The following is a 21,760-nucleotide window of genomic DNA, read 5'->3' on the forward strand; positions in this document are numbered from 1 at the left end:
AATGATACATTATTAGAAGTATTTTTTATTACTTATTATTTGTTATCTTTGTCACTTTCTTCCTGTTCTTTCTAGACAATTAAGGTAGAGCTAATTGATGCCAGTAATGGAGGAAACTTGGGAGCTGATACATCTGTTAATATAATCGTGCCTGCCAATGATAACCCGTATGGAACAGTGTACTTTGAACACTCTACGTACCGCGTCCAGGAGCCACTTGAGGGAGTTTATAGAGCCAATATCACTGTTCGCAGGAGGTATTTTTTTTATTTTATGATTTCTGTGTCACTACATTCACATTGAATAAGCTATTCCTCTCTGCTGTCGTTCTGTTGTCATCACCGTTGTCTTTATTACAGGGGTGGTCACTTTGGTCGCTTGGAGATCATGTACAGCACCTCTGAGATTGACATTGTTGGCATGGCTCAGGATAAAGGCCAGAATCTGTCTATGTACTACAACGTTCCAAAACCAGGTGTTCCAGCTGCTGCACTCCTTAAGACATTTAACCTCACCGGTCAGAGAGACCTCCTGGCTGCATGTGCTGCTGCTTGTCTGAGAGAGCGTGCATGCCAAGCCTTCTCTCTGTCATCAAGTGGGACCCCATCTTGCACTTGGGTGCCATCAGGGGCTGACCAATTGACCTCTCAGTCCCAAGTTATGACTTATGTTAAAAACACGACTGCAGCTGCTGTCTTGTTCAGTTCCCAGGCTGTGGCAGGAAGTGATTACACCCCTGTGACGGCTCAAAGAGCCTTCATGGATGATGGATCAGTGGTTGCAAACCTCACAGTCCTGATTTTGACTGATTCTTTCCCTGAAATGGATGAGAGCTTCTCCATTCAGATATTAAAGGTAAAAATCAATCATATGCTGTGTTTATTCTACATTAATGATGGTTTAACTTCTTTGGAATAAATTCTGTATTTGCTGTCATTAGAGTTTTATGGGAAACTGTAAAAATTAAAACTCTTTATCATGTGTTGTCTGAAGGTCGAGCTAATAAATTTGACCGTACCACAGAAGAACTTGCCCTCAGTTGGTCAACCGGACAAAGCAGTAGTCACTATAGGGGTGAATGGAGATGCATTTGGGGTATTTTTGATCTACAGCCTCAGTCCCAACACCACTAATCAGGGGCTCTATCTAGAAGTTCGAGAGGAGCCTATGGTTGTGCCTCTGGTTATAGAGAGGAGAGGAGGGAATCTGGGCACGGTCACTGTAGAATGGAGCTTTGTTGGAGGAGAGGCTTCACCAGATGCCGACTTCACCGGGACTGGAGGAACTCTGGTCTTTGATGGTATGTGCATTACTCAACAATGAGTAATAGTTTTAGGACAGCTTTCTATTAAATGTGTATCCAGTGGTCCAGTGTCAGGTCCTGATCAGACCTAATAATCTGGTGGATTAGAAGAGCATCTAACACTTAGGCTATGTGGCTTGTCTTTTTTCCTGTCTGTCTGCAGGTTCTTTAAAGAAGACGGTAGAGATTGTAATCAGAGATGATGCTGTACCCGAGGACAATGAGAGCCTAATGATTGGACTTGTAAATACGGCTGGAGGAAGTCGAATCCTGCCCAGCTCTGACACTGTAACCATTGTGATACTGGCCAATGACAACGTGGCTGGGATAGTAGGATTCCATTCAGGCTCCCGCTCTGTCATCGCCAGAGAAGGTGGCTGGCTGTGTTTTGTAATTTGCAAATGTGCTTCAATATTTTCTTTGTGGTGTGTGTACCATGTCTGCCTCATATTATTATTTATATTTATTTAGGAATCAGAGAGTACACAGCACGCTGCCGGTTTTCTGTTTATATATTGACTTTTTTAGAAACGTGATCAACTGAGATTTCCATACAACTAAAACAAGTATAATAATATTCAATTCAGAAGTCCATAAATCTAACCATGTTCAAAAACTACAAGAAATACATCTATGAGACAAATGCATGTTTCAGACTGATTTGAAATTTAAAGTTTCTCATTTGTGGCTTGCATCGAATTTACTAAACATTGGAAATAAGGGCATATAATTTAAAAAAAAGGTTACACTCAGGTTACACTTGATTGCAAACGTTAGAGACATTATGTTTTACCTTACAGGCGAAAAGCTGTCCCTCTTAGTGTTGAGAACGGCTCCAGGTCTGGGTAATGTTACTGTGGATTGGACTATACAAGGGCCGCTTGTACACCGAACCTTCACCCAAACCTCAGGAACCCTGTTCTTTACCAAGGTAAATAGTTTTGTGGCAGAATCGTAGTCAACCATGTTTATTTCACAGTTAAAGCACAAATGTGTAATTACGGTCTGTAATTTGACACCTCGAGGAGTAATTGTATGTTCTGTGAATGTGTTTTATAGGGAGAATTGAATGATACCATAGTCCTTCAGCTTCTTGATGATGCCACACCAGAGAACAAAGATGAATACAGAGTTTCATTGTCCAACATACAAACCTTTGGTAACAAACTCCACTTAGTATCTATTTGATTGATAATTGATATAGTTTGCATCTTTGTGTGCAAACTATAAATACCAAAAATAACTCTTCCATGCAGACTTAATCAAACTGACTTCTACACAGGTGTTGTGGTGACGGGCCATGCTGCCCCTGATGCTCAAGGCAGTGAGGCACTGATTACTGTGGACACCAGCGATAAGCCCTATGGCCTGCTGACTATTGCGCCAACATCCCTTAGAGTGACCACAGAGGAACGAGAACAGATTATAAAGATCTACATCAACAGAGAGTTTGGAGCCTTTGGTCAGTGGTTCAACTATGAATTAAAAAAAAAAGGAGAAACATTCTAACAAATTAATTCCTGTATACCTCTTAAAGTTTTGTATCCACTTTTACAGATAAACCTTATTTTTGTGTGTACAGGGGCAGTGAATATCACCTATGAGGTTATAAGAGGTTCTGTGCAAAACCTATCCCAGGTAGAAGGGGCTCTAGCTGAGCCGGGACAAGACTTCATCTCTGGTACCGGTTACGTAATTCTTCAGGAGGGACAGACTTCCGTTGCCATCCCTGTTACCATACTGGAGGTAAAACCTGTGACTGCCTTTCATAATGCGATATTTCCATTCATCAAACTTGACAACACTGTTTTATAACTCACCACAGTGAAATCTTCCCACTGTGCCTCAGTAATTATATACCCTTTGAACTTTCTTCTCATTGTTATTAGGTGTATGTGCATAATGTTTGCAATGCTGAACTGGCTCAACAAGATGATAAAATAAGATCTTGTTCACTTTTTTTGGAGCAGATTAGTTTTGATTTGTAAGTTCACATTTTTTTGTTTTATTAGGATGACATTCCAGAGTTGCAGGAATTCTTCCTGGTCAACATAACATCAGCAGTGCTCATCACAACCCTCGCAACTGTTCCCCAGCTAGGTATGGAAAACTGTGAGAGAGTTTTAGTTATGTTAACTTATCCTTAACTTTGACCATAAAATACAATGTTATAACTTCTTTGTCAAATTACATTAAAAAAAGTTTTGCCGTTTTGTTTCTTTTAGATTTTACCGCTCTTGTCCAAAATATCATTTGCGTAATTTCACAAAATCGCTTTCCCTCTTTTCTTTTCCATAATTTCTCTTGCTCTGTCTGATGAGTAGAGGTTGTGTATTGCACATTGTCAGGTAAAAATAAAATGCTCACAATACCCAAAATCTAATAGTAACTGATGCACAATAATAGTGTATGGTACATTGAATCTCAACATTATAGTTATTTTTAAAATGCACCATGAAAGTGCTTGGTAGTTATTGCTACTGCTACTGCATAATCCAAACCTCAGGCCAATTTATGAATGAGTAAGTTTAGAAAGTGATGACTTGACAGGATACTACAGGCAGAATAGCACTTGGAGGTTCTCAGAATACTATCAGCCTTCTGCCTGGAGACGCACTGTAAACACACGGCAGCTCTTTTGGCAGCAATCATTATGTGGGTTGGATGGTGAGATTGATGCTTTCCATGATTGAGGAAGCCTGGGGATTTGGAGGGAGCCGAGTAGCCCTGTGTGGTGAGGAAAGAGAAAGCCAAACTAAACCCGTAGCTGGCCTCCCAGTGTCTTGGCCACAGAGTCAATGGGAAATGACTCTTCAAGAGGTCATAAATCAGTCCACCCAAAAGACTTAGCTCCTCTGACTCACAAGGCACTTACAAGAGGTGCTTCTTAGCTATAATCCTTCTCTTAAATGTAGCATGACAGAAGATAGATCTTCTACTGCTTTCTCAATACACTCTTTTGCTCTTGGTGCTTGCGCTGTAGTTACAGGCGAAAGAAATCACTGCTATTTACCACGGTAAACATGACAACTTTAAGGTCGTCATTCATTCCGTCTGTGATGTGGTGTCTTTCCCAGACACACAGGGTTTGGTGGCGGAAGTCAGCATTGCTGCTAATGATGGAATCAGAGGAGTCATTGAATGGACAAACACTGTGTAAGATAAGCATCCAGAAATAACTCAGATGTTGTGTAGATGATTTGTAGATGCTCTAATAAAAAATGTGTTTTGGTTTTCAGGTTTGAAGTGAATGAAACAATAGGGTCTCTGACTCTAGTTGCCTACAGGAATAAGGGAACACATGGAAATGTTTCTCTTTCCTTCTTCGCTCAGAACTTGGAAGCTCAAAAGGAGCTGGACTACAATACAAGTGAAACGGTAAGCACAGCATCAGCAACCTGGAGAAATATTTGAGTATTAACAAGGACAAAATTGATTGAAATTGTAATATCTTTAATTGCCTTTCATCTAAAAGTGATTCTCAGTTCTGAACAAGATGAACAAGTTTTTAAACTAACCCTCTCTCCACCAAGATGATCCATTTTGCTGATGGTGAAAGGCATAAGTTTGTAGAAGTGCAGATTACCGATGATGCTATTCCAGAGGGTGCTGAGAGATTCCAGCTCATCCTGTCCAAGCCTTCTCCCGGGCTGCAGCTGGGCACCAATACCACGGGTATGTAAAATAAAATGCTGTGATTTTTTTTTTTTTTAACTCAGCAGCCTAAGGCAGCTTATAGGCCATATTCAATTAAAAAGTCAAGACTTTCAGTTTAAAATTTGACATAAAAGTTTAAACCATGACAATAGCTAATACTTGTTACTGATTTGGTGGCAGGATTTACAGAAATTGTACAATTTTAAAAATGTGTATCAGGCCATCTCAAGTCAGTGAATAGTTTTATATTGAAAATGGTGACTATACCAACATCTTCATCTTCAAGCATTTAATATTGCAGTTAACTGGTAAGTATTTGTTAAAGTCACTACAAATAAGCTTCAAATAAGCTTATTAAGCTTAAAGTTATTTACAGTGCATTAGATATAGAAATATATACTAAAGACACCTGGTTTGGTAGTATTATTATTATTATTATTATCATTATTATTATTATTATTATTAATAATAATAATAATATCTATTAAATCAATACATGTCCATGCTACAGTATTGTTTGGTCTGTTTGTGTTGCTGGTAAACTGATGTACTTAGTGCACTCATGTATAGAAAAAACATTGTGCCTGTTGCTAGGCTTTTGCTAGGCAATGTTATGGCGTCATAGTAAATCAACATTTGTGAAAATAAATGAAATGTTCTTGTTGTTAACTTGAAATGATTTTCATAACATGTTATAGGTGCATAAATGCTAAAAACAGGTCATTTTAGTCAATTGGTAGTAGGTGGCTTGGTAACGTGATGACATCATCATGTCCGATAGATAAGAATCTTTGAGGCTCTAAGATGTGCCTGTGTGCCAGATTTGATCAATATAATACTACTTATTTCTTTTCTTATAGCAACTGTAACTATACTGGCCAGTGATGATGGACATGGTGTAATTTCGTTTAACACCACCAAGCATTTCCTGTTGAGAGAGCCCACCTCTCTGTCAGGGCTGAGTGAGAGTGTGGCCAACCTATATGTGGTTCGAAACCCAGAGGAAGGCACATTTGGCACCGTGTCTGTTCAGTTTACCATCACTGATGCCAACGGCACCCAAGCGGAGGGCGATTTGATACCTGCACACGGGTTTGTGATCCTGGAGGATGGAGTCAGATTTAAGGTGAACAAAATGAGATTTTTACAGCATAAAAACTGATGCGTTAGAAAACATCTATGCACGTGTGTCAGTTTTCCTTTTATTTTCCATTCCATTACAGTCATCTGTAATCACAATAATTATCAATTTATCATTTCAGAATTGTGTGGTGTGCGTTTTTTGATTAATGATGACTCACATTTGTGCTGTTTCAGATGCTGGAGATTAGTGTAATGCTTGATGCTGAACCTGAAGGGAATGAAACCTTCAGAGTGACCCTGTCAAGCCCAACAGGAGGTGCACGGCTCGGTGACCAGCTCCAAACTCTCATCACCGTCCTGGAGAACTTAGCTCCTTCTGGCCTGTTTCGAATTGGACCTTCTCTCAACAGGTCTTAGCACAGATCCATTAAAACCACCATAAACTTTGAAAAGATGTTTCTGAGTGTGCTCAGACACTCTTTTATATACTTAGTCCTATTCATTTTGTGTTATCTGTACAGAACTAGCACTGAAATTGTTGCAGAGGAAGGTGGCAGAGCGGTCTTCCTCACTGTGTCTCGCAGTAATGGTTTGGAGTCAGCAGTCAGTGTGGAATGGGAGATTCAGTCTGGCACAGCTGTTGCCTCAGGTCAGACCAATAAAAGTTTAAATTTTAAGCCACCCCAACCTACCAAAGTCTCTTAAATTCCTCTCTTTTCTATTCTGGCTCCTTTATTTTGTTCCATTGTTTGTTTGTTTTTTTATGATTCCTTTTTTCTCTTTTCTTTAAGGGGGTTACGTGCCAGTCATAGGCGTGTATCAGACCTTTGAAGACAGTCCAACCTCTGCTTGGTGCTCACTTCCTGAAGGACCTTCTTTGCTTGCTGTGAGGCTAGATATGAGGCCCACTGTCGGATCCTCTCACACCTTTGCCACTTTGTATCAATGGCAGGGTGTTTTCGTGCCAGTACAGGTATGCTAGCAACACTGTATCTAAAACAGTGTGGTGGTCCTGGTACAATTAAGCAGCACCTCCATTGTTAGCTTAAAAATCTCTTTGTCTTTTTGTTGTTACAGTCTGTTACGATTCAGGACCCAGGCAGATGTGTTGGGTTTGCAATAAATGGTTCTACCTACATAGGCATTACACATAGTGGCCTTCCTTTCTCCCCTGCTGCCAACCTCAGCATCTTTAAATTGCAGAAGGATCTCAATATCACATTGGTAATTCTGAACCCAATAATAATTCAACATCTCTATCAAGTTTTCTTACATTACTATAACACTTCTTGCATTATGTCTGCATAATTGGATTTCTTTAGGAGCAAGTCTTGGGTGTTGAAGCCCTGGATGTGAAACACTTCTCCACTGAAGGCAGAGATTATCTGATAGCGTCAAGCCAGGTGACGATGACCACTGAAACAGACTTTTAATTATTTACTTTACTGTCAAAATTATTACAAATATGCAGATGCTCCTCGTGTAAGGTATTCAGAACCTTTTATAACTGAAATTACTTTCATCTCCTTGATGCTGCAGATTTTCATTTGGACTGGAGGCTCTTTTACGCTTCACCAGACTCTTGACTTCAAACAGGACATCCTCAGTCTAACTACATTAACTCGTGCAGACACTCCCTACTTGCTGGTGTGCATAGACAGACAGAATGCGAGCTGCTTCCTGCTTCGGTGGACCAGTGGAAGATTTCAGAATCCACAGCCTCTCCCGCTTTCTGGCAGAGCAAGTCAGGTGGAGAAAATCAACAGAAGAACTGAGGACATTCTTCTGTTGGTTGCTGTTGAAGGTGATCTTTCTGCTTTGGCATGAAATGTGTGAATGGTGCAAGTTTTATTTTGAATTTAAAATCAGGTGTATCCATATTTGAAGATAGGTGACCAGAAGAATTAAGCATAATTAGAATGAAATACACATAAATTCCTAAAACACTGGCGCAGAGATTGCATATTTACCACATTTAATCAAGTGCGTGTAATCTGTAGTATGCCAAAATGATGGTTTGGTTTTTGAAGCAATGAGATGACATTTTTTCTGGTTGTAGTGTTTGTGTGTATTGGGCAGCGGTTAGATCTTGGTTAGCTTAGTACAAACAAACTGCTGATACTCCAGAAGGAAAACAGAAATATTTGTATCTATTACATTGTTCTGTTGCCTCAGTTAAGTTTGCAAAATTTACCATGTCGACCAGGCCATGTATTTATACTATGCTCTGTATATTTTGACGAGACATAATCCTTCAGAGTCTAAAAAAAGCGGCGAGTGTTTTTGATTCAGACCCCTTGTGGGTTTATGGGAAATGCCTTAGTGTGGAGCGGAGCAGAGCCACACATTGGCCCAGAGTTTGTAATTTGTCAGTCGTGGGTGTGTCAGCGAGGCCAGTGGTTTCTTTTTACACAAACATGCTATTCTAGAGTGAAAGAACTTAAGTCTGTATTTGTTTTCATGTGCCTGTATTTTTTCAGGTCTGTTTCCATCCTGTGAGGTGTTACATTGGAGCTCAGAGCAGGTTTCACCACAACTCCATCAGTCTATTCCTCACCCTGGCCTCACATCTATTCATTCCTTCACTGATCCTTCTGGAATCGGTAAGCACAACTGTCACAAACTGCCGTGTGATGATACTGTGTTGTCTGTAAATATCAGGAAAACAGTCATGTGTTGGACAGTACTCATAGGATGACAGTTCCTCATTCACTAGGATAATGATACTAAAAATACAGCAACACACAAAGAAACAATTAACCCTTTTTAAGGTGAAGATGCCTGACTTAGCCTTGACGGACTGGGTCAAAGTCTCATCTTAGTTAATTATGCATTTAATTTTTTGAAACTCAGACTCTGAAGAGAGACCACACAATGAGCAAAAACTAAAGGTGTGCTGCAGCACAAGGAGAGAAGGCATCATATACCAGCAAAAGATGCAAATCATCAGCTGACTGTGAATGTAAATCTATAAACTTTGACACTAAGTTATTTTACATATGAAGTCTTTTGAAATAATAACTACACGCTTACTGCTTCCATAGGAGTTAAGAGAGTAGATACTGACTGCTATCTACCCTCTAAATTCCTATGGAAGCAGTAAGTGTGATGCTAATCAGATGCAAATAATCAACTGACCATTAGCTAGCATGAAAGCGCAGGTTTTGTCTTTAGCATTTTAGCATTCAGATGAGATGAGATGAGATAGCCTTTATTTGTCAGTTGCAGGTCTTTTGCCCACAACAGATGCATGTTAAGTTACACAATGCCAAAATCTTCCCAGGAGTGGATGTCAGAGAAATTGTAAGAAACCTAAGAGCTACATGTCAGACTCTAAGGGCCTCAGTTAGCTTGTTAAATGTTAACGTTCATGACAGTCCAATTAGCTTGCCCGTAGGGGTTGCTAGGAGAAAGCCTCCTCTCTTTGAAAAGAATATGGCACCATTGTGGTTTGTTCAGTTGCCTCTGAGCAAACCACAAGACTTGTAGAACAATGTCCTTTGGATAAACAAGACCAAATTGGCCATAATGCACAGTGCCATGTTTGAGATGCTGTCCATAAATAAATGCCCACAAACCTCAATGAACTGAAGCAATGTTGTAAAGAATAGTAAGCCAAGATTCCTCTGCAAGGATACAAGACTGATAAAGTCATGCAGAAAATGATTACTTCAAGTTTTTGCTGCTAAAGGTAGCTCCACAAACTACTGAATCATGGTGTGTACTCCTCCACAGTACTGTATAGAATCCTGTGAAAGTTTTCTTTTTCATGTGACTGTATACTGTACTGTACACAGTTTTTTCAATAATGATGTAAACTCACTTAAAGTCTGAGGTTTGAAAAACTGTGTTCTATGTGGCATTCAAACACCTTAAATACTTTTTTCTTTTTCACAGCTTATGCTCTGCTAGCTGGTAGAAATGGTTCAACGCTGTACTCCTGGAGGCCTGATGTAAAGCTGTTCACCATCATCCTCAGGGCCCCTCCAGCCATTAGCTTCTCCTCTCTCATGGTTCCATACTTCAATATCACAAAGATCCTCTTGGCTTCTTCCGAGGACAATAGCTCCACTGTTTATGAATTTACTTCGGTCTCCAATCAATCTGATTTCATACCCAGGTATTCAGATTGTGTGAAGTTATTATATTATATATTATATATTATTATATTTTATTATACAAGGTGAAGACACAGTAGTTTTTGTTCAGAAAAAAAGAAACATATCATCAAAGAGAGTTCTGAAATGCTTGTTGTGTTTCCTTTACTTTCTCACATTCAGTTTTGGGGAGTTGCACTTTGCGCCAGGTGATAGTGAGCTGGAGATAGCCGTGAACATCATAGATGATGACATCCCTGAGGTGCAGGAGCAGTTCCTGGTCAGGCTGAAGAATCCAAAAGGTGGAGCTGAGATTGGATTTGGTGGTCAGGTGAAAGTAATTGTCCCAACCAACGATGATGCCTACGGAGTCATCGGCTTTGCTCAGGCAAGAGGATAAACCTTTTGATATTAGACGGCTTGTGCATTTGCCCAGCATGTCTATCGTGTTATTGTCTCAAATTATTTATTTGCAATATACTGAATACATAAAATGTGTTTTATTGCAATCTAGAAGTATTTGTTATTGCATCTCTACAGAACTCTCTGTCTATGGAGTTGGAGGAGTTGGAGCAAGATAATCAAATTTCTCTAAGTGTGGAGAGAAGAAGAGGGAGTTTTGGCAGACTCACTGTTCACTGGGCTGCCAATGGCAGTTTGGCGGACATTTATCCAACTTCAGGAGTGGTGAGCAACACTTCCTCTGTTATACATAAGACACATGATGTACTGACAACATGTTGTGAATTTAATGTCGTTTAATGTAAAACGTTATTTTCTATCACAGGTTACTTTTTCAGAGGGCCAAACAGTAGCTATCATATCACTGGCTGTTAGAGCAGATGGTGTCCCAGAGTTACAGGAGTATGTCACAATCACCCTCCGTGATGTCACCACTGTGGGACTTCAAGACCTACGACAGGCTGCAGTCATTGACCAGCGACGGGCTCAAGCTCAACTCACCATCTTACCAAATGGTTCTCCCTATGGAGTGATTGGATGGCATCTCGACTCCCAGTTTACACTAACACAAGAACCACAGAGTAAGAATTTCTGTGAAAATAAATGGATGGGTGGATTATTGAACGAGGCTCAGTCAGTAAATGTGGGTTTTTATTGGATCTCAGTGAAAGAGGTTTGATGTAGTGTAATTAGTTTTAGATAAATTATTGTTAACTTATTTAAATACATTCCTCAGTCGCAGCTTCTGTTAATTTAGCTTGCTGTGTTTGAGACTTTCTTGAAAAATCACAGAATACCAAATTTTTACTTTTGTAGTCAGTTTACAGTAATCACACTGAGATTTACAGTAAAAGAGATTTGCTGCGATTTCCAGCCATGCCAGGGAAGCCTGAATCATAGAGTAAAAGTCTTTGAAATATTCTTACTGCTTCTTACTATTCTTGTTGCCTGGTTGCTATTTTCATCTTTAATGATATGACAGGTCTTCTATACATTTATACAGAATATAGAATGGATTTGTAATTATTTCTGTTGTGTTTTATTACTGACTTATTTACCACAACGCAATTTCTTTTCAACCTGCAGGGGTTCCAACCAATGTGACTCTCTCCATTGTGAGGGAGCAGGGCTCCTCAGGTGAGGTGGCAATCTATTACACAACCAGGCCAGCTCTATACAACCCCCCCTCCAACCAAGCCACCGCAGGACAAGACTACGTTTCCAAAGATGACACCATCATCATGATAAATGGTGCTACCGTGGCCCTTGTTACTGTTACAATCCTACCGGTAAGGATGTGCTGTTGAGCAACACCTGTTTCTTCTCTACTTAGAGAAGACAGAGGATATAGTTTAGCTTCTGTCCACATTTGGCAGAAAATAGGACCAAAATATTGTTATTATATGGAGAAAAAAAAACTGTGAGCATGCTTACTTAAATATTAAATCAGATTCTTTATCTTACTAATTCTGCAATAACAACTATTCACACTGAGGATCAACAGAGAACAGACCTGGTTCTATTTAAACACTAGACTTTAAATTGTTTTGCTTGTTGTGTCCTGTTCAATCAGGGAATAAACAACCAATAATCCTCATTAAACTATCGCTTCTCTTAGCCTTCCTTATTTAAATTTGTATTAAATTTGCACAGTTTGAGGTTACTGTTGTTTTCAAATCTTAAGATTTATAAAAATCATTGTGAATTTGAATAATGGTTTTCTATTATTTCGTGTTTTCATGTATGCATTTTTTTTCCAAGGATGATATCCCAGAGCTGGCAGAGAGTTTCCTGGTAAATATCACTAAGGTGGAGCTTGTTAGTGGGTCAGTTGGAGCAGGGCAGCCCAGTGTGAAGAGACCTGGTATGGAGGTAGCAGAGATCACGATCCCGGAGAATGATGATCCCCGAGGGATTCTCCAGTTCAATGTTTCTGAGGTGAGGTGAGCATAGGACATTACAGAGAGGTGAGCTTAACACTGAATTATTGAGGTTGTTGGGAAACCTCCAATTTGATACTTAGAGGGCTTTTTTTTAAAAAAGCTTGTGATAAAGAAATAAGTAAGTAATACAACTGTGAAACATCAAAAAAAATCTAAATTAATAATAAACAGTAACATCCTTAAAGATGTTTATTTCAAAATTTCTTAGTCATTGAAAATTTCTTCTGAATTTCTTGTCTAGGATATAGCTGGAAGTGTCATCCTGGCCTATGAGATACCACCACCAGACAATGTTCTCCTACTATCAGTGTTGCGACTCGCCGGTACAGTTGGAAGACTTCTTGTCTACTGGGAAGCTCAACCAGTCACTGCTGATCTTAATGACTTCAACCCCCTTTCTGGAAACATCACCTTTCAGGATGGGCAAGTGAGTTAATATTGGTCCCGTGTTGAAATTAATTCACAATAAATATCACATGAAGTCACTATATGAGGCTGCTCAACTATTTCTAGAGCGAAGCCACAATTGCTATCACCATCATAGACGATGAACAGGTGGAGCCTTTGGAGACCTTCACAGTGAACTTGCTGCGTGTGATTGGTGGTGCTCGACTCGGAAAAGTGACCTCAGCGACTGTAAATATTCCATCAAATGACTCGCCACTCGGAAGATTTGGATTTCAGAAACGAGAGGTGAAACTAAAACATTTCTGTTGGCATCAATTTCAAACTTAAAACTGACGGTTATTGTTCTATTCAGTGTAGAGTAAACGACATGAATAATCATCTTGCCTAATCCTCTCCAAGGTTGCCGTCAGTGAACCAGAGTTTGTGGATGATCCATCTGCTGTGGCAACACTAACAGTGCTGCGCAGTATGGCAGGTGTGGGTGCAGTGACACTGGTGTGGCGGCTGGAAGTCCGCGCTGCAGGGGACCTCTCACCTTTAAATGGAACTCTCGTCTTCAATGAGGTACAGTAGAAAAAAAGGCGACTTTATGTATCCACCAGTTTGTAGTCTCAATCTGTAAGTAGTAGCAAGTTTCTTCTTTAATTCTCCTTTACGTTTCAGACTGAATCTATGAAGTCATTTGTGATCAGAGCCCTTGCTGACACTGTAGTGGAAGGAGAAGAGCGTTTCACTGTACAGCTGTTTTCTGCAGATAGTGTTGCTGTCATAGACCCCTTAAATGGTTAGTATGTGAAAATAAAATGTCAAAATGCAGGTGCACGTTTTGAATTCAGTAATCATCGATCTAGTCCTCTATAGGTATGGCCACCATCACTATCAGGGGTGACAAAGCTGCCCTGGGGATTATTGGGATAGCAGAGTCTTCTAGGAGCATCCTCATTGGAGAACCTCAGGGGAATTACAATGGGAGTGCCAGAGTCAGGTGAGATAATTGTCCTGATTCAACCTGTGAAGACAAACAAGCTCTCTCAATTGGAAAACTTGTCATGCAATGTGTTTCCTTCTTCCAGCCTTGTGCGAGGGCCAGGTGTGTTTGGAGAAGTACAGGTGTACTGGAATATCACTCCAGCTGCAGTTTCTGAGTTTGAAGCAATCTTTGGCACTGTGACTATGAGAGATGGACAGTCTACTGCTACCATTACTATTAAGGTATTGAGCAGTGTTCATTGGAAAATTGTGGCATTGTCTCTATCTGTTTATTTGAGGACAAAAAGCAGCATAATAACGTGATGACAAGGGATTTCCATAAAATTATCACAGTCACATCTTTTCTGATGTTAGGTCTTGGATGATGAACTTCCTGAGACGCGCCGTGAGTATCAGCTCACACTGACCTCTGCTACTGCAGGACTGGACATAAGTCCCACGGCCAGGCATGCCAGAATTATTATGGCAGCAAGCGACAACCCATATGGCCTTTTCTCTTTCACCCAGAACCAGATCAATACAACTGAGAAGGAAGGAATGGTAAAGTCATAAAAAAATACCCTGGTACATAATATATCATCTGGTGTAGTTTCATAACCCACAGCAATATAATTTAATTTCTTTTCTTCAGGTTAATGTGAGTATCATTCGCTCCTTTGGCAATGAGGGCAGTGTGTTGGTGACCTATGAGTCATCAAGTAGCACAGCACTCAGTGGATTGGACTTTGCTCCAGCTTCAGGGCAGCTGCTACTCACCCCTGGCCAGAAGTTGCAACAAGTGGCCTTGCGTATCCTGGATGACAGTCTTCCAGAGGGGCCTGAGGTGTTTTTTGTTAACATCACTGCAGTGGCACTAGTCAATATCAGGTAAGAAAGGTTAAGAAGGTGCATTAGATTTATAATCTTGTTGAGACGGTGCTGTTATTCCATAGATATTGCTGATTGCAAGGATGCAAATAAATCCATGCTTACCAGTGACCTAAAATATCTGCTGATATGAAAGAGTTCATAGGCAACTAGTTGTTCTGTGTCTCCCTCTTGTGGCCAGCAATGTTGACTACACTGTGAGAGAGTCAGGTCTACAACTGGACCAGCCTCCAGCTGTAGGCAGCATCTCTTCTCTTGCTGTCATCATACTACAGAATGATAATGTTGAAGGTATCCTGGAGTTCAGGCAGGACTATGTTAACATTACAGGTAACAAAAGCAAGCAATTTTTTGTCTTGTAAAATGCTGAAGTTGCACAATTTGCTACAAACTGTTTGACTTAATTATAAGTTTATTTCTGTATAAATAATCCTTTTTTATCGTGCCTTTCTTGCTTCCAGTTGAAGAGGATGTTGGCACCCTGTTGATCCCAGTGGTGAGAAGACTGGGCACATACGGGCGAGTGTCTGCTCAGTTTTTTTCTAGAAGCTTGACCGCAGCACCTGATCTCGACTATATCCTGCATAATGGCTCAGTGACATTTGTGCATGGACAGAATACCAGCTACATTAATGTCACTATCATAGATGATCTGGACAGGTGAGAAGAATAACTAAAAAAATATCTACAAGTCTACATTAAAGTATACAGTATATTTATTCCACACACAGATACACACCTATATGAAAACACACAGTTGACAAAAAATACATTATTTCTTTCTACAACTACTGTAAATCTCCTCCCCCAGTGAATATGCAGAGGTATTTGAGGTTGTGCTGGTTGGAGCTACAGAGGGTGCCGTTCTAGGCTCTCAAAATATTGTGAGGGTAACCATCGGTAAGAGCGACTCTCCAAGCGGGGTTGTCCGTTTCCTCAATGAAAGCCTAATCACCGTGGCCAATCCTAACTCCACTCTGAAACTCAGTCTGGTTTTGGAGAGATCAGGTGGCCTTGTGGGCAATGCAACGGTATGAGGAACAATGCTATAAAAATAAATCACATCATTGCAGCTTACTGCTAGAGCACGTTGGTTTCCATGGTGACATCATACAGTTCAAACTAGCCTTCTCTTTTCACAGGTTGCTTGGATAATCCTTGGCCCTAACAGTAGAGAGGCTCTTCCCCTCATCAATACTGACATTAGAGGACCTGTGAACGGGTCCCTGTTCTTCAAAGATGGAGAGAAAAGCACGCACACCATAGAGCTGCGGATTCTCCCTCATGGGGAAGTAGAGGTGGAAGAGACATTTGTTATAGAGCTCAGTATTCTGTCTGGAGAGATGGATGTTGATCCTCAGGCTAGTTCCATAACACTGAAGGTATTTCACCATGTAATGACTGCAAACTTGATTTTACCATCATTAATCAGTTTGCTCATATTGTTGCTCACAGTTTCTCTTTCAGAGCACTTTTTTCGCTGAAGGCAATTTGTACTGGAATTAAGCCCAGCACCGCAATCATTCCTTTTCTCCTAATGTTTTTTGTCTGTCAGATAGAGAAGTTTGGTGATCCCAATGGTATCGTCCAGTTTACTGAGGATGCGCTTCGAGAGCGTGTCTACAATGAATCCACAGAAGCAGAGGGCCCATTGAACATTTCCTATCTGATTATGCGTAGAGAAGGTGTCATGGGTAACATCACGGTATGGTCATATCTTAAATATACATTTACTGTTTACTAATAATATCCAGTATTCCTGCTTAAACTAAAAATATAATACTTTTACTTTTGTAAACACAACCATATCGCATCCTCAGGTGCACTGGCGAATACAGAGTGACTCAGACACTGCAGGTGACTTTCTAGCCTTAACTGGCTCAGTGATGATTCGGGAAGGCCAAAGAGAAGCAGAAATCGTCCTTAAGCTGATGCCTGATACAGTGCCAGAGCTAGAGGAGCTCTACATTCTTCAGCTCACATTTGTGGAGGGTGGGGGTACTCTGGATGCCAACCCGAATCTGATCAGGGCTCGCATCAGGTTTGTTATTTGATTAGTTAGAGATGGTAGTAGAAAAATCAAAGACTGAATGACCTTAAAATGACTATTCCTCTCTCTCCCACAGGGTGCCTGCCAACGATGAGCCTCATGGGGTTTTTTCTTTGAACTCCAAGCAGCAGTTTATAGTAGTCACAGGCTCGGGGTCAGAGGTCAGCAGAGCTATGGTTATAAATGTGACACGGCTTGCTGGGCTATTTGGCAATGCTAGTGTAGGCTACAGGATCACAGGTGGGATAGATGAAGTGATGGACATAACAGAGATACTGGGTGGAAAAGCTGAAGGACGACTGCTCTTGAAAGAGGGTCAGAGCTTCAGTGCTATTTCCCTACCCATCAGCAGCCAGGTGAGAAAAAGCATGTTTAGTGACTCGTGTATAGAGAATTACCCTTACACAAAGTGAACACACCTTCTACAATAGAATAGTTTATAATATCTTGAATCCCTTGTTTATTTCACCTGTTTCTTCCCACCGTAGGCATTTTTGTCAGTGGGTGCAAGCATCACTGCAGAGCTCACTGATGTTAGACTTGTCAGTGCCGTCCTTGGCTCTTTGCCACGCCTTCTTCACGAGGCCAGAGTTGCTACAGTGATTGTACCTGAAGAAGCTGCTAACTCAGAGGTGAATTGTAATTTTTTCTCTATATTTAAATGGCTTACCCGTTAGACAGAAACTGTTGCCAGTTATCAGAGCTGCTACTGAGAAAGCCACTCCTGGAGATATGCTCACTGTGTGCATTTGCAGGTATTTCTTTCCATTATAAATATGGAATTATGTGTCAGTTTTTTCTGAGTCAGGGTAGAGTAATTTACACAGATATTGACAAAAATTGATTAATAAATATCAGCTTATTAGTCGTTTGATGATAAACCTTGATATTTAGCACTGTCTCCTCTCCACATAGGTTTTCAGATCATTTAAAATTTGAAGAAAAACTTTCAAAGTGAGGCATTGATGAGTCATTGATTATTTTGTGTACATTTATCTGTTTTTAATACAAGTATCTGAACCTTGTATCGTTAGATATTACATTTACATGACATTTTACACACAAACATTAAATATAACCCTTCTACTTTATGTGAGGTCACCAAAGTAACACCATTATTAACTGTCCTCTATCATTTATGTTCTGTAGGTTGGCTTTGCTTCACTGGCTCTGCAGGTTTCAAGCGTGGAAACAGGGATTTGTGTGGTAAATGTGACACGAAAAGGGCTGTTTGGAGACATCAGGGTGCAATGGAAGGCTGGGTATCCTTTAGGAGAGACGCTGCCTGGCTTTAAAGCCGGAACTATCATCCCAAACTCAGGTAAAACAGTGAGAAAAAGATAAGGATTGAGCTCTGAAACACTTAAGTTGTGTAGTATTTTTTTCACTAAAATTTTCAAGGTGTAATATTTGAACATATTCATATAGAATATTTTTGCCTCTCTATTTGATCAGCCATGAATATAAATTATTTGTCCTTTGTTGGCAGTATGTCACTCTGAGCTTCATCTCCCATCTTAGTGTTTCTGCACACTAAACGCTGCACGTCCTCTTCTAACAGTTGATAGTGAGCTCCTTCTTTATATTTAGGTTCACTAACCCTGGCCCATGGAGAAAGGAGTAAAGCCATATCGCTAACAGCAGTTGCTGATTCATTGGATCCAGCTTCTTATGCTATACACCTCACCGCTGCTGCCTCCAGCTCTGCTGGAGCTGGTGCTGTCAAGTTCAGGTAGTTGGTACACTGAATATTGGGCTGCTACTTACTCATTGAATTTCACATGTGACCTCACTCTGATTCCTCTCCCTGCACAGGTCAGGTTTTACAGTGGCAGAGGTGGAGCCACTGGGGATCTACCAGTTTTCCCCTGATTCCCGCCAGATTGTTATTGCAGAAGACATCCAGACTATTACACTTTATATTCAGAAACTTTACGGTTCTCGTAGCAATACCACCTACCTGTCATTTAGAACAACAGCAGGGAGTGCAACAGCAGGAGAGGACTTTTTGGCTGTACCAGATGGCCGTTTAGTCTTCAACTCACCTCACCAAACCAACGCTTCATTAAGCCTTTCAGTGCTTGATGACTCCCTTTCCGAACCTGATGAGTACTTCCATGTAAACCTGACAGATGTTCAAGTTCTTAATCAGGACTTAACGTGGGCACATACCTCTCCTCGCCTTAACCCTTCTCACAGTGCCGCCACCGTCACCATCCTGGCTAGTGATGCAACTGGTGGAATACTGAGTATTGGACCTGATCTGATCCAGGTACAAGAGGACATGGATGAGGAAACCCAGCAGGCGCGCAGTGTGGTTCTGAGGGTGCGCAGGTCTGCCAGTTTTGATGGGGCTGTGCGGGTTCGAGTCCAAGCCTATGGAGGTGTGTGTTTGTTTTGCTGCATGTCTTTTACATCGATATTGTGGAACAGTGTATTGTGTTATTTAGTGTAATGTGTAAAAACTTTCTCTAACTTTTGTTGTTTTTTTCTTTTAGATGGAAGTACAACTCAGCTACCCATCAATCTAAAACCTGTTGGGAACCTTGCAAAGGAAGAGCAGGACTTCCGCTTGGTGTCCCCTATAGTGTCCCTGCAGGCTGGTGAGAATGAGACAGAGGTTATCCTCTTCATCCTGGATGACTCAGAGCCTGAGGGACAGGAAGTATTCTATGTTTACCTCAGTGATCCAGAGGGAGGAGCACAGATCACAAACACTTCACTCCAGGGATTTGGAGCTTTTGCCAAAATCACTATTCTTGGTAAATGCATGAAAGAGGCTTTATGGTATACGTTCTAATAACTATGTATTCCTCTATTTTGATTGTTTTGTTTTCTCTGTTTCTTTCCTTTCACACCAGGGAGTGACTTCCATAACGGCATTGTAGGATTTAGCCTTAATTCTCTGATGGGAAAGGTTTTGGATGAAGATTCAGAGAATAGAACTGCTCTGCTCTCTCTGCAGAGACAGGAAAACAGGTAATGAAACACACCTTTTTTCTCATTTCTGCTTAACAAGTGGCGTTGATAAAAACATATCTCCTTTTAATGGTTCCATTATCAATGTGTTTTTTCCTTATGCCATTTTTCCCTCTGCTCAGAGCTTTTGAGGATCTGCAGGTCTTCTGGAGAGCGACCTTCGACAAGACATCGCTAACTCTTGTCAATAATGGAGTCAACCTAACTACACAGCTTGTTCAGACCTCAGGAACAGCGATCTGTAGGAGAGGCGAGATAATTTGCACTCTCACTCTGCAGGTTGTGAATGATGATGTAAGGCAGGCAGTGGATGTAGACACTTGTAGATGTTATAGCACTTTTCCTTTATTTCTAGCCTTGAAATGTGCTAATCTATTCTACTGTAGGAACCAGAATACCAGGCATGGTTCCTAGTGGAGATTTATCAAGTGGGTGCTGGAGCTACCATTAATGAGACCACCCGTTTTGCCAACATCACCTTAGCAGAAAGCGACAACCCAAATGGCGTTGTGTACTTTGCTGTGGGCCACAGACTCCCCATCGCCACCCTGACAACAACAAGCCTCATCCTCCAAGTTTACAGACAAGCAAGCACAGCTTCTGCCATGTCTGTACAGTATCGGACACTGGTAAGAGACAACGACATGCTTTATGTAGAAATTAAGCACAGGTAGAACTGGGGTACACTGCATAAACAGTTATACTTGAAACAAGCCAAATATTATTAAATCTGACAAAAGTTTCTTGTTTTGAGAAGAAAAAAAAATCTGCCAGTGGGCTGAGCAAAAGTTACTTGACCAGAATTGTTAAAACTAGCAAATGAATCTATGCCTTTTAACTAGACAAAACTGTCTAAAATTTATGCTTAAATGAAGAAAATTTGACTTATTACAAGGAAAGAGACTGAATTGTTTCTTTCTTGATTGAGTTAAATATAAGAATTAAATCTCAACTCTGAGAACAATAATTAGAAAAACGTGCTGAGAATAAGACACCATCTGCTCAAAAAGCTACAAAAAAATATGGGACTTTATGTTAAAGAAAGACACCAGAAGCACTCTTATTTTTTGCACTTTTATTGACACAGCAACGGGTCAGTAACTCAACTTTAACAGTACTGAGGTCTAATTCCAGGAGACTCATGTCTAACATTACCTACATTTGAGCAGGGTACTGTGTAACATGGCCACTGTAAGAGTGCATATTCCAGATACTCCTAACAGGAATAATAACAGTATAAAATACTCATGACTGAATGTATCAAACATACATTTTGCTGCAGCTTGAAGCAATCAGCATTCAAAATCCTAGATTGCATAACTTTTTAGAAGAACAGCTTTAAAGATCACACAAACAAACGTGTCTTACATGAAGATGCAGCGACTGAGCATAACAGAGTGGAAAAGGTTACAGCACCTGGTATTGCATAAACAGATTATTTTGATTTTGTGCAAAAATTATGATTACTTCTCTGTCAGTGCGCCCCGGGGTGGCTGTGGCTACAATGTAGCTTGCCATCACCAGTGTGTGAATGGGTGGATGACTGGATGTGTAAAGCGCTTTGGGGTCCTTAGGGACTAGTAAAGCGCTATATAAATACAGGCTATTTACCATTTACTTCACATTTTAATATTTTTAATGATAACATTATTAGGTTTTTAATGTCCCTTACTGCAGAATAAAGATTTCTTATGAAAGTTTTGTTTTGTTTTGTTTTTATCTTTAGCTCCATTCTAAGAAAATGACCAGTTTCAAATGTCCTCAGTGTAGGATACATACAGGATGTCATGCTGAAATGTAAAGCACTTACAATAGAAGCCACTAGAAACAAATTATTCCAGCCTAATTGATGACATTTATGGCATTTGTTTTCTGTGCTGCCTGCTTTTAAATCAGATGTCACTGTGAACATAAACACGAG

General features: G+C 40.4%; 1 protein-coding gene across 1 annotated transcript in view; it reads left to right on the forward strand.

Annotated features, from left to right (window-relative positions):
* Positions 1-21,760, forward strand: part of adgrv1 (adhesion G protein-coupled receptor V1) — a 130,349-nt gene that overhangs the window by 35,500 nt on the left and 73,089 nt on the right. The window contains exons 34-82 of the mRNA XM_087849056.1: positions 76-257; positions 360-855; positions 994-1,300; positions 1,467-1,676; positions 2,104-2,234; positions 2,363-2,462; positions 2,586-2,765; positions 2,886-3,049; positions 3,316-3,403; positions 4,381-4,459; positions 4,543-4,681; positions 4,837-4,978; positions 5,821-6,086; positions 6,278-6,453; positions 6,565-6,692; positions 6,835-7,016; positions 7,121-7,267; positions 7,366-7,446; positions 7,583-7,847; positions 8,524-8,646; positions 9,941-10,163; positions 10,324-10,528; positions 10,681-10,827; positions 10,928-11,183; positions 11,689-11,891; positions 12,364-12,540; positions 12,787-12,972; positions 13,059-13,238; positions 13,353-13,517; positions 13,617-13,737; positions 13,815-13,938; positions 14,027-14,165; positions 14,298-14,483; positions 14,575-14,810; positions 14,992-15,140; positions 15,272-15,470; positions 15,622-15,841; positions 15,953-16,192; positions 16,366-16,515; positions 16,631-16,851; positions 16,937-17,216; positions 17,349-17,492; positions 18,010-18,181; positions 18,451-18,592; positions 18,676-19,244; positions 19,359-19,622; positions 19,722-19,839; positions 19,962-20,133; positions 20,226-20,468. Coding sequence (XP_087705182.1) covers positions 76-257; positions 360-855; positions 994-1,300; positions 1,467-1,676; positions 2,104-2,234; positions 2,363-2,462; positions 2,586-2,765; positions 2,886-3,049; positions 3,316-3,403; positions 4,381-4,459; positions 4,543-4,681; positions 4,837-4,978; positions 5,821-6,086; positions 6,278-6,453; positions 6,565-6,692; positions 6,835-7,016; positions 7,121-7,267; positions 7,366-7,446; positions 7,583-7,847; positions 8,524-8,646; positions 9,941-10,163; positions 10,324-10,528; positions 10,681-10,827; positions 10,928-11,183; positions 11,689-11,891; positions 12,364-12,540; positions 12,787-12,972; positions 13,059-13,238; positions 13,353-13,517; positions 13,617-13,737; positions 13,815-13,938; positions 14,027-14,165; positions 14,298-14,483; positions 14,575-14,810; positions 14,992-15,140; positions 15,272-15,470; positions 15,622-15,841; positions 15,953-16,192; positions 16,366-16,515; positions 16,631-16,851; positions 16,937-17,216; positions 17,349-17,492; positions 18,010-18,181; positions 18,451-18,592; positions 18,676-19,244; positions 19,359-19,622; positions 19,722-19,839; positions 19,962-20,133; positions 20,226-20,468 — 9,417 coding nt within the window. The remainder of the gene's footprint in view (positions 1-75; positions 258-359; positions 856-993; positions 1,301-1,466; positions 1,677-2,103; positions 2,235-2,362; positions 2,463-2,585; positions 2,766-2,885; positions 3,050-3,315; positions 3,404-4,380; positions 4,460-4,542; positions 4,682-4,836; positions 4,979-5,820; positions 6,087-6,277; positions 6,454-6,564; positions 6,693-6,834; positions 7,017-7,120; positions 7,268-7,365; positions 7,447-7,582; positions 7,848-8,523; positions 8,647-9,940; positions 10,164-10,323; positions 10,529-10,680; positions 10,828-10,927; positions 11,184-11,688; positions 11,892-12,363; positions 12,541-12,786; positions 12,973-13,058; positions 13,239-13,352; positions 13,518-13,616; positions 13,738-13,814; positions 13,939-14,026; positions 14,166-14,297; positions 14,484-14,574; positions 14,811-14,991; positions 15,141-15,271; positions 15,471-15,621; positions 15,842-15,952; positions 16,193-16,365; positions 16,516-16,630; positions 16,852-16,936; positions 17,217-17,348; positions 17,493-18,009; positions 18,182-18,450; positions 18,593-18,675; positions 19,245-19,358; positions 19,623-19,721; positions 19,840-19,961; positions 20,134-20,225; positions 20,469-21,760) is intronic.

This window comes from Neolamprologus brichardi, chromosome 12 (genome assembly GCF_056152115.1).
Source record: "Neolamprologus brichardi isolate AB-2024 chromosome 12, ASM5615211v1, whole genome shotgun sequence".
In the NCBI taxonomy this organism is placed as follows: Eukaryota; Metazoa; Chordata; class Actinopteri; order Cichliformes; family Cichlidae; genus Neolamprologus; species Neolamprologus brichardi.